This window comes from Miniopterus natalensis, chromosome 7 (genome assembly GCF_054644295.1).
Source record: "Miniopterus natalensis isolate mMinNat1 chromosome 7, mMinNat1.hap1, whole genome shotgun sequence".
Classification (NCBI taxonomy): Eukaryota; Metazoa; Chordata; class Mammalia; order Chiroptera; family Miniopteridae; genus Miniopterus; species Miniopterus natalensis.
The window spans coordinates 4,619,899-4,639,375 of NC_142087.1; the positions used below are offsets into that span (position 1 = coordinate 4,619,899).

The window sequence follows — 19,477 nt, forward strand, 5'->3', positions numbered from 1 at the left end:
TGCTCTGATTTCTTCTCTCGTTCTGTAGCTCACGTTGGGCAGACAGTGGAACGTTTGTATCTGTCCATCGTGTCTCTTAGCACCTTGTTCACACTTTCCACCTATTTACTCTCTTGCAGCGCATTCTGGGAGAATTCCTCAGCTTGGTCTTCTGGTTCACGAATTAACTCTTCAGTCCATTTTGTTATTCAACCCGTCTATTGAGATTTTTTATTTTAAAAATAATTATTTTTATTTTAAAAAGAATCAAGCTTGGTAGTTTCTAAAATCTTTGGGTGCTTTAAAACAATGATGTAATAGGCTCTTTCGTGTGTCCAAGGTATTACTGATACCTGTTCTATAGTCTGGTTCTATTTGCTCTCAACTCAGGATCATCATCTGCTAAACAGGATAATAATACCTACTGCTCAGTGTCACTGTGACGATCAGAGTTAACATGACCCGATGCCCGGCTTGTAGGGCACTGGAATACCTATTTGATGAATGGACAAAGCAAAACAATATATAGAACACCTGGCACACAGAGTCAGCCCCCATTAAGTGGAAGCATATTACCATTCCTACCACTATCTCACTATTAGTATTTGCTGAGACAATGGCATTCGAGGATCTTACATTCTTGGTTTCAATCTGAGAACACCACCGCCCCTCCCACCCCCAGATCCATGACACGGACTGTTTTGTGACTTTGCGGAGGCACGAATTTGAACTACAAGTTCCGAGGCTGGTGAGTAGGAGTGGGAATGTGCCCAGCATCTGTCTCCAAAAATGGCTTTATGCTTCAATTTAATATATGAAGCCAAGTTAACCCTCACCACCCCCTTGAGAGGCAGATGTCATTACCCAGTTTTATAGGATGATAAAACCTGAAGAAATTACAAGCCGTAATCACAGGCCATGGTTTATAAATCTGGGCTAGGCAGTCAGACAGACGAAGTTTTCTGACTCAAGAAATTGATTCTCGGAGTCTCAGTTTCTTCTTCTGTATAATGGGCTTTACAGTTGCCTTGTTTGTCAATTCTTTTGAAATGCTGCTTACCACTCTTCTTTCAATGCCAGTACAAAGGCATTGTGGCCCCTTCCAAGGGTTAGAACCATTCAGGGTGAAGTCTAACCACATTCTACTACTTCCTCTGTCCCTTCTTTCACCGGAGGCACCAGACTTTTCTGGGAAATCAGCTAATTGTGCCCCCCCCCCCATCATATAGGGAGCGAGTTGAAAGAAGTGTAGGAGGCGACAATGAGATGACTTCCCAAAATCTTAGAAACAAAGCTGCCCTCTGATAATTGAATGATAAAACAAACCCCCCCAAAGGGGAGGAGGGATAGAAACAGAGATCTAGAATGTCACCCATGTGATTATTAAGCTATGGTGTCTCAGCTCCAAACCCACCTCTCCATTCCCTGCTTTGTGACGCTGGAGCTGGGGTTCTGAGAGCCGCCCTGTGGCTTTGCCAGCCGCTCCCTCCCGGCCTCTGCTAGTGGGGATACTCACGGGAAGCTGCGAGCCTGGGGGAGGAAAAGACCTGCTCCTTCCTGTTTCTGTGGGAATCCTATGAGCATCACCCCAGCATCACTTATTATCACTGTCTGTAAATTTTAATAATTCCAACATCTTTCCTTTGTTCCTTCAGCCTTGGAGGTGGTGGGTAGATGCTCTCTAACTCTGCGAGACCTGAGAGTCCTTTTGATTCTATTTTAGATCCTTATTTAACAACTTGATCTCTGGTTGACAATTCTTTATAACCTCTCTCTTTCAAATACCTGGTGTGGTTTCTACCTCCTGACCAGACCCTGGCCAACGCATCCCTTGAAAGGCTAAACCATCCCCAAGACAAGGTGAAACTGTACACCTGAATGCAGGCATAAAATTTCCAGAGGAAGAGTCCTTCAAAAGGGGCTGGTCAGCCACAGAAGCCTGGACCAGCAAGAGTCAGCAGCACAAAGCCCAGCAGGACGTCCTCAGCAGTGACAAGAGGACAAACCATCGCCACCTCTAGCCTCTGATCACAGCAACCAAAAGAGCTTTCTGTGAAATTTAAATCAAATATTGTCATTGCCCTGCTTACAACTCTCTAATGAATTGCCTCGCACAAAAGTGAAACACTTTGCAGCAGAGCTGACAAGGCCTGCATTAGCTGGCTGCTCCCTCCCCTCCTCCCTTTGCTTTTATGATCCAACCACCCAGTTCAAGACAGGATCTCTCCTACATTGCTGTTCCATCTGCCTGAAATAACCTACCCTTTACCTTTCATCTGGAAAACTCCTGTTTATCTGTCTAGTCTCCACATAATCATCACCTCCTTAGAGAAGACCTCCATGGCATGCAGTCCTCCTGCTTTAGTTGCCAGAATGTAAAGAAGTGAACCTAATCATTTTCCCATAACATTTATCAGAGTTTGTAATAACACATTTTATTTGTGTGGCTTTTGTTTGCTGTCTATCTCCCCAGTGGGGCTGTAAATGCTCTGAGGACAGGGACCATGTTTGTTTTGCTCACCACTATATAACCAGTGGCTGGCATACATTGAGCCTCAACAAATGTTTATGGAAAGAACAGATAAACTCCTTGGGGGTGGGGGGGGTGTCTTCTTACAATAAATAGGAGTCTATCTCCAGATGGTCTTCTCCCCCAGCCAGACCTCCAAGGCCAGGCCTTCTGGCAAGTGTGGGCCTTCATTTATTCCACAATGGCTGCCTCAGCTTCTCAACAAATGGGCAAGTGCTCTGGACAAAGCAGGCCAGTTCAATAAAACTCATGTCTGTGTCTACAGGAGCAAAGGAACCCCTAGGCCCTACCCAGGCTCTGATCTCTTGGGCCAGGCTTACAACTAGAAGGATGAAGGCAAGGGATGGTGATACAGAGCTGCCCTGAGTCAGCAAGGCTACCTCTCTCTCCCCCACCCCACCTCCCAGGCACACAATCACATACACACACGGAGCTTTAGGTGTTGGAAGATGATCTCCTGTGCCAGCAGAAGGCGCTGGTCTCACAGGAGGTTTAAGCGACCCCTGCTGGGGCTGACAGCTGACTGCTCACCATGGTGTCCCAGTGCCGTCCCCCTCCTTCCATCTATCTCCTGGCCTCTACTCACACAAATACATGATAAGCCCCAGTTCCTGGAAGAACGATCTCCACAAATTAAGTTATCGTGAGTTATGTGAACCCCCAACCCGCAAGAGCCATGCTAGACTGGCTGGCTGCCGCCTGCCCTTTGCTTCCCGCTTAAAGAGCCAAGTCACCATGAATTTTCTTAATGATACTTTATGCGCCTGTGTTAGTCATTTTTCTTCTCTTTCTATCAGAGGCAGAGAGTTGTCTTCAGGGGAACAGCATAATGTTGCAGAAAAGACCCAGGCCTTGAAATTAGACAGAGCTGGATTTGAATTTTGACTTTGCCACGCCACCAAATAGACCTGGGAAAATGTGGCCACCTCTCTGTGTCTTGTTTCCTCATCTGTATAATAAAGGTAATAAGAGTATGTACCGTATAGGAACGTGAGGATCAAATGAGATAAATCATATAAAGACCTTAGCACAAAGTCTCATATATATCCAGCCTTAATAAGTGTTTTAAAATAAGAGCAACTTGAAGAATGAACTGCCCAGGTATATGTTTTTCAGTGAGTAGTATAAAGAGAAGGACACATACTTTGAAGTCAGCCTAACGGATACCAGTCAGGCTGTGTGGCCTTACTTAGCAAGTTTCTTTGCATCTCTAAACCTCAGTCTCCTTCATCTGTAAAATGGGCACTCTGATGCTCTACAGGAAATCAACAGTTTTAAATGAGATAATGTATATAACAGTCCGCAGCACAACTCAATAGATACTGGTCCCTTTTCTTTTAGCACATAAACTTAGGTTTTGACGTTTATGAGCCGTATCAGAAATCCTTCTGCTGTGGTGACAGGGATTGTACTTCAGCCATGACTGTTTGTGAAAAGGGCCATGCTTAACTTATGGGTGTTAAGGAAGATTCAAACATAACATGAGCCAAGCTCAGAGACCCTCCGTTTACACATGTTCTTCGATTTGTTTATTCGATGATGCAATATATAAGATACTGATCACATGTTATGCACTAGATACGCTCTAGGCGCTGGGATACAGCTAGGAACAAGACAGGCACGTTCCTGCTGCTGTGGAATTTACAACAAATGTGAAAACAAAATGCTAATATGACATCAAGTGCCGTGAAGGAGATTAGAGCTGGTTAAGGGAACAGACTGAAGTTGGAGGGGCTGGATTAGAGAAAACAGGGTAGTCAGGGAAGGCTTCTCTGAGGAGAGAGCAGAGCATGGCCTGAGTAAAGTGAAGACGGAAACCGTGTGATGATCAGGGGGAAACACTCCGGGAGATGGAATAGCAAGTGCAAAGACACTGAGGTAGGAAGAAACTCTGAGGAATTAGAAATTAGTACTGTAAGATTCAATCAGAGAGAGCTAGGAGGAGAGGAGAAGTAGATTAAGACAAAGCAGTCAAGTGCCAGATGAGCTAAGGTCTTGTAGACCATGGTGAAGGGTTGGTCTTTCTAAGCCCCCAGCATCCTGCAGATGTGCCATATTACAGTAGAGGTGGATGCTGATGGGAATGACAGAGGCATCGATGTTATAGGGGCAAAGGGATAACCGCAGAAGCACAATTTCTGAGTAGGTGAGAGGAGATGGAATCTAGGGCACACCTGCAGGGTTGCCCTTACAGAGGATCTGAGAAGGTGCATTTATGGTTACAGGAGAGAGGGTGGAGCGCACAGGGACTGATGCAGGTGGATGGGTGGATATGGCAATGAGAAGAGGAGATGGTTTGCTCCTTATTGTTTTTTGTTTTGTGTTGTTTTTGTCAAAGAGATAAGATCACCAACTAAGAGTGAGGAGCTAAAGGCGGAAGAGAGGAGAAGATATGAGACAGCCTCTGGGTGAGTGGAAGGTAAACTGGCCAAGGAAATAGGTCCTGTGGGATTGTCTCAGAGTGGGGAGGACCCACTTGAGCCAGAAAGGTTCTGTATTTTTCTCTGGCCTCAGTCTATTGCTGGGTACATGTGTGGAATGAACGGACAATGAGTTGGGGTTAAGCACAGTTGAGATTTTCCAGGTGAGTAGATGGAGAGAGAAGGGCACTTGGGGGTTGAGGGTGAACACAGGGAGTGATTATAGTGAAGACCAGAGTTCTAAGCTGGGGAAGGAGGGAAGTGAAGCCACAACGGGGGTGACAAACTATATAAATGTGGAAGGTCAGTGGATTAGAGAACTGGGAGGGGTATTTCAATACACTCCAGTTTCAGATGTGATTTTAGAGGAACTCAAAATACAGTAAGTACTTATTGAAGACCTACTATAATTTTAAAAACTACCTACGACTTATTGAGTACTTGTTATGTGTCAGGCATTGTGCTAAGTGTACCTTTACTGTATCTCATTTAATTTTCACAAGGAGTTAAAGTGGGTACTGTTATTATCTCCACTGTACAGATGAGGAGACTGAGATTTAGAGAGATCTAGTAACTTCTACAAGAATGCACAGCTGGTAAGTAGCAGAGAGCTCTGTATGATTACAAGGCCCAAGGATCTTATCTAGTATGGCCAATAATGCTCCAGACACCGTGCTGGGTTTGTGTAATCATGACATTCAGATTCAGGTAATTCTCCTACTTGAACCCAGCCTGAAAACTGGGCTCCTGGCCTGTTTCCCAGGGGTAGACGCTGGGAGTGGAGGTAGAGGGCTCTGGAATTCTTCCCTTGTGAGCAGTCAATCAAGTTGCCCACCCTCTTTAGCTAAGGGGAGGGCATGTTACCTGAGCTCAGCCAGGGACTTCGACATTGATCAAAGAAAGATCAATAAAGGGGAAAAAAAGATGGAACAGATCCATTTTCGCCATCTAAACACCCAAAGCATCTCCAGTCTCTGTTCTTTTCTAAGCCTAGTTCTCCAGCTTCCTGCCACCTCTGTGAATTTGCCACTAGCCTGCCAATAAACTCCCTTGCTGCTAAAGTTAGCTAGAATTGGTTCCTGACTTGCAATTAAAGAATCTGCCCTGGCACATCAGAAAAAAAAAGACAAAGTATTGTAAAGCTAAAGTGAATGATTCATTCCTTGGATAAAATATGCACTAAGCAGGGCCAGGGCTAGGGTGAGGCAAGTGAGACACCATGGGCACAAAATTTAGGGAGGCTTTCGCTCTCAGGGTTGTGTAAGTGCAGGGCTGGCTCTAACAAGCAAGTGCCCCGCCCCCCCACCCCCAAAAGTTAGTGGCTTAAAGAACAAAGATTATTTCTCTCTCACAGAAGAGTATGAAGTGCTCCATGAGATCATTATGGGATGGACACTGGCATCTTCTGAGTTGTGGCGCTGTTACCCCCCAGCCCATCCTCATCATCATAAGGTCAAGGCTGGGCCCAGCCAGTGAGAAGGTGACAGAGCAGGGAGGAGGCAGGCCCTCTGACTAAAGGCCTTGCCTGAAGTTTCACACATCATGTCCACTGGCAAGAACTTAGTTACTCACTGCAAGGGAGGCTGGGAAGTGAAGATTAGCTGGGCAGCCGTGTGACTGTGGAAAGCAGGGAGAAGGGGTTTCGGTGGACAGCTAGCAGGTTCCACCACAGTCCCTACCCACAGGGAACCTATTTTCCAGCAGATTCTGTTCTGGGTAATACTAAAGGCTGCTAGGTATAAGCACCATGGTGGCTCAGGGAAGGAGAGGTGTTCATGGGCTGGTGTAATGTGGGACAATGTGCCTGAAGAGGAGTAACCCCTGGGGGTGGACAAAGGTAAAATCAGCACCCAGTCATCCTGCCATGGGACAGGAGATCTGCTAGACCAGGGTGGAACTCTCACGTAGTCTCACAACACACTGTGGGAGACAGAGGATGCGGGGTGAGGAGAGCTGGATCTGACCTCGGTTCCTGCGTTAACCTCGGGTCAGTCCTTAACCTTGACGTGCCTTAGATTGCTCCTTTGTGAAAAGACAAGGGTGACAACAGCATCATCGACAATAATAATACATTAATAATACATTAATAATAAACAATGGTAGTATGAGTAATAACAATGTGGATGTGAGGATCCCACAGAGCAATGGTCTGTGAAAGGCTTAGGGATCCCGCAAAGTGTAGAGCAGGAGCAGGCAAACCACCGACCGCCACAGGTCACTAACCCATTTTGTAAATCAAGTTGCAATAGAACTCAGACACAATCACTTGTTCGTGTATTGCCTGTGGCTGCTTTCACGCTGCAACAGCAAACTCGAGTGGTCGTGACGGGGACCACATGGCCCAAAGTAGTTCCTGTCCGGACCTTTATGGAAAGTTTGCTTCCATGACCTCTGCAAGGACCGTGGTGATGTCCGCTATTACTACGCCTCAACTTCCCTGAGCATCATTTTATTCACCAGTGCAATGGGGCTAATAAGAATCCTCTTCAGTTCCAAGATATTTTGAGGATCAAATGAAACAACAATTGTAACACTGCTTTGCGAGGCCGTTTTGTTAGGTGCCATATGAAGGGCGGTCATTCTTTAGTCTCTTTGCTGAGTATCCGTCAGTTTCATGACTTAGTCTCTGCTGAGCATCTGTAAAACAGACAACTAAATACCTGCTTCCCCGCGCCCTCGGGAGGATCTGTGAAACAAGCGGTTAAAGCGCAGACTGGAATCAAACAGGCACAAGCTGGTGCCTCGCTCTGCCCACTATCGTCTGTATGATCTCTGGCCCCCTTGGAACATCAGCTTCCTCACCTGTAGCACGGGGATCAGCATCACACCTCCCTCAGAGCTGCTGTGAGTACAAAGGGAGAGAGCAGGAGTGAGGCCTTGGCGCCCCGCCGGCCTTGTTCCCATCGCAGTTGCGGTGACAAATGCCACCGCCCACGGGTCTCTATCAACAGTACAGCTGAGCTGTACCCCTCTGCCTTTGCTCAGCGCCCACGGTCAGCCCTAAGTGCCGGTATAATTAGCTCCATCTCGGCGGCGAGTAAGCTCACAGCCTCTGACACGACTGTCACCTCCCACTCAGTTATCGCCACTGCTGGGCATGGGTCTGAGTGCCACCAGAGGACAAGCCTAGCCCTCAAAACCTCTGATTTGTCACAAGGAAGCAAAGCCTTTTCCTTCACATCCGGGCTGTGCCAAAAGAAAAGTTTGAAGAAGAAAAAAAAATGCTGCCTTTTGCATTTGCTGAGAAATCCATTCCCCCCGACCCCATAACCCAAGGGGGAGAAAGGCAGCCTGTTTCTTTAAGAGGCCTCCGCTTGCAGGGGCCGAGACCCCCGGCGTTTCCCGCGACAGCTGGGCCCGCCCTTTCTTGAATGACAGGCAAATGGCCTAATTGAAGGGAGAGGGTTCAGCGTGACGGCGAAACGGAGCAATAGAAGCCCGGGTTGGCCTGCGCGGGGCGGGGTCCCGGGAAGGCGGGGCGGGAGGAGGCTGGAGGAGCCGCGGCTGTGAGACCCCAGCGCGGGAGCTGGGCCTAGGTCCGCGCCCTGGTGAGTAAGGGGCGCGCCGGGGGCTGGGCCGTGGCGGGCTGCGGAGAAGGGCCTGGCCCTAAGGACGCGGCTAGGAGAAGCGAGGTCGGGCTGGGAAGGGGGCCGGGGGCCGCCGCTTGCTTCTGCCCTGGGGTCTGAGGGGCTGGGGAGGGCGGGCCTGGGCTGCACCGCGCGGATTCGGCGGCCCCCCAGGGGTGATGACCCTGCCGGGTCCGGCTGGCCCGGGAGGCCACCGAGTACTTGACCAGCAAGGAGTGTTGGGTGGGAAGGAGGGCGGGCCAGGCCTTGAGGAGCGGGGGCCGGGTCGGAGGGAGGAGGAGGGTAGCAGGATGGAGCCCAGGGCGCGACGGCAGATGCGGGAGCGAGGAGCTGGGAGCTGGGAGAGGGGCCGGGTGGGAGAGGGCTCAGCAGGAGCCCAGAGAGTGTTTGGGGCTGGGTGGCACATGTTCGAAGCCCGGGCGTCTTTCTTGACATCGCCGCCCCGCTGCACAGCCACAGACTCCTCCTCACCGCGCCCCGCCGATCCGGCGGCTCAGTGGCCGCATCCCACCCCCTTTCCATCTTCCGCTTCCCTCGCAGTTCAGGCCTCCCTCGCCTCTTGTCTGGACTGTTCCAGTGCCCGTACTGACCCGCCCACGGGCACTCGGATCGCTCTCCAGTGGGCCTCGAACCACGGCCAGAGGGATCTTTTCAAAATGCAGATCAGATCCGGACACTCCGCTACTTAAAACTGGCGGGCTTCCCACCTCGGCCCCAGATCCTCTCCCAAGCCCTGGAGATCTGGCCCCTCTGACCTCTCCCTCCTCGCAGCCTGTGAATCCCTCTTGCTCAGTACTCTTCCTCACACCACCAGCCAAGCTCTGGCCTTCCTCAGGGTCTTTACTTTAGACTTCCTCTCCCACTCTTCCTGCCTGACTTAGTCCAGTAAACTCCTCATCCTTCAAATCTCCATTCAAGTATCACTTCTTCCGGAGGCATCCGTGGTCCCCCACTCCCCCACCAAGCGAATTCCCCTCTTTCATCACCCTGGGTGTTTCTTCACAACTCTTGCACAGCTGCAGTTTTACATTAATTTAGGAGAATATTAATGTCTGTCCAGCCCACCAGGCAGTAAGGTCCACAGGGAAGAAGACTGTCTGCTTTTGCTCCTTGTATCTTCAGCATCTTGCACAGGGCCAGGCACTGTATATATTTATTTCAAAAGTGAATGGAGGACTTGGCTTTGGCAGGAGGAAGGGTGTGGTCCAACCAATGAGAGAAGGAAACCAAAACTGGAATACTTTTTGTGTGCCAGGCTCTGTGCTACAGCAGTGCTGTCCAATAGAAATATAATGCAATACATATATTTTTAAATCTTTAATAGCCACATTAAAAAGAAACAGGTGAAACTCATTTTTGTAACATATATTTAATTAACCTAATATATTCCCGAATATTATTTTGACCTGTAATCAATATAAAAACATTATTAATGAGATACTTCACATTTTTGTGTATGTATTAAGTCTTTGAAATCTAGTGTGTGTTTTACACTTATAGCCCATCTCAGTTCATGGTAACCATATTTCAAATGCTTAGTAGCCACATGTGCTAGGAGCTGCTGTGTTGGGCTGTGCAGTGCTAGGAGCTTTATATACCTGTGGCATTTTATCCCCTTTAGAGTCTTTTAAGGTAATTAGTATCTGCATTTTACTAGTAAAAATAATGAAGCTCCTAAAAGTTATATTGCCTGCCAGCAGTCATCCTAGAGTTTGTGAGTAGGAGAGGCAAGATTAGGAACAGGACACCCCCCCCCCATCTGTAATATGGAGTCTTTCTATACCCTATGCTGCCTCTAGGAGGTGCCTAGGAAGTTTGGAGGTGCAGGAAGTGGGGACTAAACTTATTGGAAGCAGTGGTACTTTGGGTGTATTGCATATTCTATCTTGTTCCATGCAGAGATAATCTTTCTGGGTACCTCAGTACCACCTGCCTAGGAACATGCATATCTGATACAGTTGAAGGAAAAACCTGGCAAGTCCTTCTTTGACCCAGTCACCATACCTCAGCACAGCCTGCACCAACTTAGCCCGGTCCCAGATCTGGGTAGAAAAATGTACACACCCTGCAGCACCTCAAAGGTGTTGGGAGTGCTAAGCTTGTGTTAACAGTCTGGCTGTTCAGTTCAATAATTGCTCACTGAGTGAGGTCCTTACTACCATGAGGCCAGCACTGTTCAAGGCCATTTAGGATGAACAGGGAGTATAAGTCACAGTCTTCATCTTCAGGATGCTTATTGTGTACTTGGAAAGACAAGACCAGATCACAGAATGATTAGATGTGCAAGACACCATGGTATGTGATGAAGAACCAGAATCAGTGGTGTGCAGAGACTGCAAAGTGGCTATCTAAGTCACTATGTAATGTGCATGAAAGTGTTTAATTTTAATTCCTTTAGGCAGGGTGGGCACTTTGCAGTTTGCCATAGCCCCTACATAGATGCTGCTTGACTTATTTACTTACCTGCCTGGCTGCTTATTAAGGCACTTGAATTTGTAACTCCATTTGACATGCTGGTTTTAGAAGACAGTTACTAGAAGAGATTTGTTGAGTACCTATTATGTGCCATTTTATTGGCCACAACTCTGGAACTGATTATAAAACTCTCCAAGGTTATTCTGCTTGAAGAAATTAATAATAATAATAATAATAATAATAAATAAACACCAGCAGTGCTTTGCCTTTTATATTGATTTTTCTCCCTTTCACATATGTCCTCTCATTTTGTCATCATTATACTTCAGCCTAGCAAATAGGGCTCTTTTACACTGGGGAAACATGGTTACAGTGCCTTTGTGACTTCTTTAAGTTGACACAGTTGGAATTCTGCTTACTCTGTGTCAGGTATTAGGCTTAAATGGTTTACATATATTATCCCACTTAATGTTTCCAACGACTTTATAGAGTAGGATTGATGCTAATCTCCATTTTATAGATAAGGAAATTTTATAGATAAAGAAACCCAGGTTTGTCCCACTCCAGAACACGTAGCTACACTCTTGTTAAGCTACACTGTCTTACTAGAAGGTCAAGTTTGGAAGAGATCTCAAAAACATCCGTGTCCAATCCCGTTAGTAGATTAGGACCTGAGGTCCAGAGAGGCTTGTGCTTGTAGGCAGTCAGGTCACTTGTGCTCCAGGGGGGAGAACTAACCCAGAAATGAGGGCCTACGCCTTCTTTTGTCCCTAACTGGTAGTGTGGCCTTGCCAACTTCTTCAGACCTGAGTTCCCTTATTTATAAAATGAGAGGGCTTGGCCTGATTTTACAAAAACAATGCTGTGTTGTTATGGCTGGTATTGAAGGAGTCAGGCCCACAGCCTGCATTTCAGTCCTAACCCAGGACTCTTAGCTCCCCACACTCCCTACACAGCTCTGCCTCCTAGTTGCAAACATGGTTGTCTGTTGAAGGGAAATAGTCTCTTAAAATTCATCTGTATTTTTCATCTCAGTTTCAGTTTCCTTTGATTTCCAAAACTGAAGCAAGTGTCTGTAAACACTGACCCCCTTCTAAATCCATTTCCTCTATTATTATAGTTAGGGATTCACAAAATTCTAGGCAATGGATAATCTTCTGTCATTGATGATTTTATTCTGTTTTAAAGGCAGTGAGGTCTAGGGCCATCCTGGAGGGTATTTTTGGTGTGGAATTCTGTGGGCATAGCTGTGTTGTACCGCGCACTGTGCTTCAAGTTTTGGAGAGTAGACACAGGCTCAATGAGTCCCTGTCCTCAGATTGCTGACCGTCTGGAGCTGTGGCTCCCAATGCTGGCTGCCCATTAGAATCACCTGGGAGAGTGTTTCAATGACTGTGGCGTGGACATTGATGCACAGCCAGAGTTGAGAACCTTGGTCTCAGTTAGAGCTGCTTCTCAGACCTTGAGGTGCATGTGAATGCTACCCCTCCCCCGGGGACCTGTTTGAAGGCAGATTCTGCATTCCTGTGGACTCCTAGGCAATGCCAATGCTGCTGGTGTGCAGATCACACTTTGAGTAGTGAGAGAAGACACTGCCTGTAGAGAATTGGCAGTCAGTGGGATTGTGAAGGTATGTATAAAAGACTGGGTGCACAGATGGGGGCACGGGGTGACAGGGCTAGGAAATCCACTTAGAAGAGTGATTGTCTGAGCTGGGCCTTGAAGGATGAGTAGGGGGTTATCAGCTGAGCATGGTGAAGGCAAACAAAATTCCAGACTTAGAGGATATTCGAGGGAATGAGGTGGCCTGGTGTGATGGATGTAGCATCTACAAGGGAGAGTCTGAAAGCCTCTCTGACTTCTGCCTTTGATAGGGAACTGGAGTAAGGGAATGCTTTGCTCAAGAGTGTAAGCTCCATTCTGGAAGTATAGGAACGCTGTAGAAGGTTTCTAAGCAGGATAAGAGGAGACCTAGGCGATTCTTAGGGTAGGTGTTAAACAGAAGTCGTCCAAAGAGTTACCCTGTTCCCACGCCCTTCCTCACCACGCTTTGGCTCTATCTAACTTAGTGGCTTTTAACCACATGTTTTAATAAGTCCTGTGTCCAACAAATTTCAACAAAAAGGAGAAACCTCAGCTGCCTTTGGTATGATGATCCTTCACAGAGTTCCTAGCAGTGAATGTCAGAACATGAACCTCTGCCAACCGAATTCCCCTCTTCTCTACCTCAGAGCCTAGTCATCATTTAGTGGTTGGAACTAAGGGAAGTTGAGTCACTTCTCAGATGAGAAGATCTCACTATTGAGATTGTGTTCTTGATTAGAATGATGGTGTGACCTCTAGTTGCCTTCCTGGTGTGGCTGTTCTGCAGCAGGAAACATAAACCAAACTTACCCCTACCTCCCTCACTGAATCAAAGGCAGAAGTCAGAGCTCTAGGCAATCCTATCCTTAAAGGAAAGGGGGAGGGGAGAGCTGGAAACCTCTAGCATTCTTCGTTCTGAATTCCTTACTAATGGGAAGGGTTCATTTTTCACTTCCTTTCTGAAGATGGGCTCTCCAACCCCTGTCAGAATCCAGCTCCACAAAGGAGTCACTGCATGGGTGATTGATTGAGAAAGCTCCATGCTGCTGATTTGATAAGCACACCTTCCAGAAGCCACTTAGAGAATGCTTCGTTGGAGACACTGATGTTACTATTTTTCTCTTGTTGCCCCAGCTTTGCTTTTGAAAACCTGGGCTTTCAATTCTCCTGTCTTATAGAATTACTTTCTTCAGATCAGTGTGTACCTCTCTCCTGTTTTGTGGCATTTTGAGTTTCCAAGTCATCTTTATATTCATAATAATTCCAAGGGGGTGGGAGGGTGAGGGATGGAGAGTTGTGTAATTGGAAGGGGCATTTTACTTCTTTGCTCCCTGGGCCTGGATGTGGAGCTACAGCTCCCTTATCCTGACCGTTTGCTAGTGAGTTCTATAGTATTGCTGAGTGGTGGAGCAAGAGGCTATTTATAAACCCGAGAATTTTGCAATGTTATTGAATTGCTTCGACCTAATTCCCACTTCCTTTCTAAAATGAAAATGAAAAGAGTAAGCAAACAAGTGCTGGAAGAGTTCCCCACAAGGAGGTCCTTTATCCTGGGAAGGTTGTCTGGAGAATGTTATTACTTCTGTTCTCCTGTTTCCTGATGTTTCTACAGGGAGAAAAACAGAGGGATATTTCCCCCTTTCTTTTAACTAGAGTCAGGGGTACTAAATCTGGTTTTCCAGTGAAACTCATTCTAACATTAGATATGAAAACAAAACTTTAAACATCCATTGTTTATATTTCTGTATTCTGTGTAGTTGGGAGGTGGTGGGACATGAAGGGAACATCAGCAACTAAAACAATTCATGCCAGTCCTTTTCCATTTAGAGCCAGCCGGTGCATAGGTGTTGAAGTCGGAGCTGGTGGATTTGAGCAGACACGGGTGCTCCCTGAACTGTAATGGTATGCCAGGTGCTGTGCTAGGTTATCAGACCACAGGGGTGTACCTGCCCTGGAGGAGCTGCCAATGAAAAGAGAGGCGTGTAAATCCTGTTTTGTTTTGCTAAGGAAAGGTAGAGAAAGCTACGAATGGTACAGAGAGGAAGTGACATTTGAGCTGGGCTTTGACACTTGAATAGGAGCTCTTTTGACAGTCAAGGGAAGGAAGAGAATGTGCAAAAGTACAGAGGAAATGAAGGAACATGGCCTGTGTCATAGAAATAGCAAGTAGTCCAGGGAGATCTGGCTGGATTGTGAAGGACTGAATATTTTAGGTGGAGGAGTACCATTATCTGTTAAAATAGTGAGCTGTTGTTTTGTGGGTCCCTTAGCTTCAGTGTACTCTAGCTTCAGGTACAGGAAACCTAATTCTTCCCTGAGCACTTGCTAAGGGCCAGGCACAGTGCTACCTGTTCTCACATGGCTTTCAAACAACACCAGTCTGCCTGGGATCAAATTTTAGCTGTGCCACTTCCTAGTTGTGTGACACTGAGCATGGAACTTAATTTTTCTGTGCTTCCGTTTTCTTATCTGTAAACGAGGGTAATAACATACCACACAGGGTCGCTGTATGGATTAAATGAATTAATATTTGCAAAGCCCTTAGAACTGTACCATAGCACTATGTAATTGTTAGCTAATATCATCATCATCAAAGGAATTCTTATGTAGAGGGAAGAAAACTAACTTTACAGTCCTAAAACCTAGCCTTGTGACCCAGTTCTGAGGTAGAGGCATATGGAAGACAGGTTTCTCAACCCATCTGAACTTCAGTTGCCTCGCCTGTAAAATGGGGGTGATTTTCAGGGTTCTTGTGAGCATCAGCTATAATAATGCTATAGAGTGAGCAATCAGCTATAAAGAGGCATCTATACACAACTATTCTATACAGATGATTGCTATAAACTCACCATATAACTTCTCTGTTTTAAATAAGCCAGACTTATCTAAGTGGGTTCTGCTCTTCATTAATTCATCCAGTGTGAATTAAGAGTGTGCTTGATGCATCGTGTTATGCCTGTTATGCTGCTGTCTGTTCAGACCTCCATTTTAGAAGTTTTTTCAAAGCTTGGGGGTCAATCTTAGTCTTAGGCTTTTTAGCTGCAATGAACAGAAATGCAGGCTAGTTTACTTTAAAGGAGTTTTATTGGCATGATACAGGGGAATTTCAGGTACCATAAGTATAGGAGGTGTAGCCATGGAATCTGGAAAGTCCTCAGGCAGTGGCTTCTTCCATCTCTTTCTGGGATTTTGTGGTTTCTGGTTTCTAGCCTCCACTTGTCTACACATTTCTGGATTCTTTCTGTAGAGCAGCTTCCTCTGCAAGGCTCTTGGTTTTTGCTTCTCCATATCTTTGACTTATGAATGGCCTCAGCTTGCCATGGTACCTGCTCTGAAGCTAAGACCTTTCTGTTCCAGGGCCCGTCGCCGTCCAACTCCCTTTTAGCTTGTGTCTGTAAGTTCAAGAGCAAGAATTGGATTAGTCCAGCTAAAATTGAGTGTTTACCTTGGTGTCATCCGCTGTGACATGGTTGGGAAGAAGTCACTGAACACACCGGGCTGCCTAAGCTTTATGAGAAAGGGCAGAGTTGCTGAGAATGGGGTTTAGTGTCTCTGGAATAGTATTGGTGGTTGCAAATCTCCAAGATTTAAAATGGGTATAAATTTTTGGAACAGCTGGGAATCACTCAGGCCTAACTTTAATAAAGAAAGAGATAATCACCCTAGCCTATTTGGCTCAGTGGTTAGAGAATTAGCCTGCTGACTGAAGGGTCCCAGGTTCGATTCTGGCCAAGGGCACATACCTCGGCAGGCTCAATCCCCGGCCCCTATCAGGGTTCATGTGGGAGGTATCCAATCGGTGTGTCTCTCTCACGTTGATGTCTCTCTCTCTCCCTCTCTCTCTCTTTCTCCCTTCCATTCTCTCTGAAAAGCAATGGGAAAAGAAGCTTCCTCAGGTGAGGATTAAAAAAAAGAGACAATCAACTCAGAAAATGCCATTTGAGGCCACAGTAAAGTGGAACTGTACACCAATGAGCTTTTGCTTGTTTATCTGCAATGACAGTATCCAGAAAGGAGTTCCAGGAAGTATGATGTGTTTCTTAGCAGCACAATCGAAATAAGGGGGTAGCTTCTTTCAGTGAGGACTTTGAAATGGGCAATTTACATTCAGATTTTTAAGTTCCACTTTAGAATCACAGACTTTTAGATTTAGAAGACATCTTACACATGCTTTAGTTTAACACTCATATCTCACAGTAGAAGAAAACTGAGACCTGGGTAAAAGAGACATATGCACATCACCCAGACACTTAGTAGGGGAACTGGGTCTAGGTCCTGAGTCCTTTGACTATAAATCCAGTTGCTGCTTCAGCAAGGAAAGTCATCCCAGCCCACTGCTCTTTCAGTTGTACTTATGCGATCTACTTATTTTAAAAACAAGGAGACCTGAACTAAATAACAAATGGTCTAAGACGCCATACTGTTCAGTTCAGTTGCCTCTTGGAGGGCTGGAAGGTAGGGGATTGACTGGAATGATGTAGGAGGGAATTTTTTGGAGGAATGAAAACGTTCAAAGTCTTGTTTTAGGTGGTGGTTACAGGGAGATGAGTGTATTTCTACTGTGTGTGTGTGTATACACACACACACATATAATATATTTATATAATAGAAACTTATATGTAATAGAAATGCATATAATAGAGATATATATATAAGCTCTGTGCATTTTATTGTATTAAATGATATCCCAAATTTTTTAAATGATCTCACAACTGACAGTCATACCCCTAATTAGGGCAGATTTACCCATAGGATAGGATGCCTGCCCTAGCACCCAGAGATTCTTGGTACCACCCCTGCTTTGCTGTATCGCTGGAGCAGAGCATTTCAACCAGGAGTTATTCTTATGGGGCCAGTTTCTATTCAGATGTTTGTTGTATGTGTGGGCACATAAAAATTACACATGAAAAATTCTGCTTGGAGCTGCAGAAGCTGTGGAAGCTTTAGGGGCCATCAGGCCAGCCCACTTTATTCCTTTAGGCTTGATTTAGTTGCAATGAACAGAAATTCATGCTAGCTCAGGGGGAAAGGGCAGAGCATTGGCCGAAGTCAGCTCCAACTTCTGTCCCCTTTTCTACTTATTAGCTGGGTGAACTCGGACAACTTAACCAAACTCTGAGCTTCATTTTGTCATCTTCACAGGGAGATAATAATCCTACTCTGTCTACTTTATAAGGCTCCTTGGAGGACTCAACAAACTAAGTAAAAACACTTTAAAACTATCTCTTTTACATTGTCACGTTTTGGAAATGCTTGTATTTTTTACCGTTGACTTGTGAAGCAGCCCACTTGATCAGGACATGGTCATGAAAGTTTCCCTCATTGTGAGACCTGTGATTTGTGGGGGACAGGACTTTTACCCCTTTTATTGTGCTTACAATGCTGTGAGAACTGACCTTTGTGTTTGGGCTGGAAAACAGGGAGCATCCAGGAACTATACAGCTCAGCAGCAGCTCTGCTGCATGTTCCAGGGGAGGCAGGCGGTCTCCATCAGTGAAGGAGTCTCCAGCATGATTGCGGGTGAGGGGCTAAACCTGGAGGGGGCTGGAGGAAGGTCTTTTTCATTAAGAGAGAGGCCTCTCCTGACCCTGTAGTCAGGGAGTGTAAATATACCTGAAATAATCCTTTAGTCGAGTGACTTCCCTTCATCAGACATTGGAGAGAGAATGTTTTAGCTACTGCTTGGAATACCACTAAGCTGGCAGAGTTGCCTAGGATATCAATCACATGGATGCATCTTCCAGACTTGTTCAAAATGATTTATTTTCCTTTATTTTGGAGATATGTGGGGGAGGGGTTCAGAGGTACTTCCAAAGCCTTGTCCTTCCCTAGGGGGCGTTGTGTGAGGGTATCTTCACCTCCTTATACTTGAGCTCTCAGCACTCTTGTCCTTGGCAATAGTCACTAAAATAGCATTTCCTGTCCCCGTTCTCTTCCCCATTTTCTGAACTCTGCATCATCCCACACAGAGGAAGCTCTACATTGTGTCCTTTGAAGGGGAAGGAGTGGCAGCAATAACTAGGGAAGAGGCAAGAGAGCATGTGGCCAGGCCCTGCTGACACTGGGATCTTCCTAGATTGACTGCACAACAGAAGTAGGCTGACTCCTTCAGCTAACTGCTCAACCAAGAAAAGGCTCTGCCTGTTCTTACCCATCTCAGAGCATATGCTTTTCCCTTTAAGGTCCCAAGATGGGAATTTACAGTAAATGTGTTCTTCTGCCAGATTCCTCCTGACCCTTAAACTGAAGTGCAGCGTTGGCAGATCTTACTACCAGCTGATCTGCAGTTGATAGATAGGTTTGTCCCATTTCTACTTGCTGATTTAATCCAAAGAGACAAAAAGCCCAAGGAGAGATTGTGGTGTGATCTAGAAAAATTCAAACTAAGTAGTTCCATGTGTTCGGCCTTTGGACACTGCCTTCTAGTTCTCCAAAAGGAGACATGAAGGCAAACTCTGACTTTTTCCTTCTTTCTGATTCTTTCTCCCCAGGCAGCCGTGTCCGTGTGCATCTTCGCAAAGTAGGGCCCATTGGGAACAATGCCGCCACCATCAGATATTGTCAAAGTGGCCATTGAGTGGCCAGGTGCTAATGCTCAGCTCCTTGAGATCGACCAGGTAAGCTCCTAAAATGAGAAACAGTGATGCATGAACAGTGATGCAGTCCGTGCTCAGGCCCCAGGCTGATCCTGCTTTGCAGCCCCTCGTCAGAACCTTGGCACGAGGAGGATGTGGTCGAAGGATCTCTCTCTTTCTTTTAGAAACGGCCCCTGGCATCCATCATCAAGGAAGTTTGTGATGGGTAAGTAGAAACTCCTTTATTTTGTATGATGGCAAGCTAAAGACTAAAGGAGCACTACCGGATCTTGACAGGCCTTCTGCTGAAGGCACTCCAGAGAGTCAGGTCCCCAGTATGGGGCTTTTGTGCATCATTGTCTTACAAAGGAAGTATAGCTAATGAGG

General features: G+C 46.2%; 1 protein-coding gene across 2 annotated transcripts in view; it reads left to right on the top strand.

The window, feature by feature from the left end:
* Positions 1-8,411: 8,411 nt before the first annotated feature.
* Positions 8,412-19,477, top strand: part of ELMO2 (engulfment and cell motility 2) — a 33,170-nt gene continuing 22,104 nt past the window's right edge. For both annotated transcript variants that reach the window (XM_016204817.2, XM_016204816.2), the window contains exons 1-3: positions 8,412-8,477; positions 19,007-19,132; positions 19,276-19,316. In XM_016204817.2, coding sequence (XP_016060303.1) covers positions 19,055-19,132; positions 19,276-19,316 — 119 coding nt within the window. In that variant the 5' untranslated portion in view covers positions 8,412-8,477; positions 19,007-19,054. The remainder of the gene's footprint in view (positions 8,478-19,006; positions 19,133-19,275; positions 19,317-19,477) is intronic.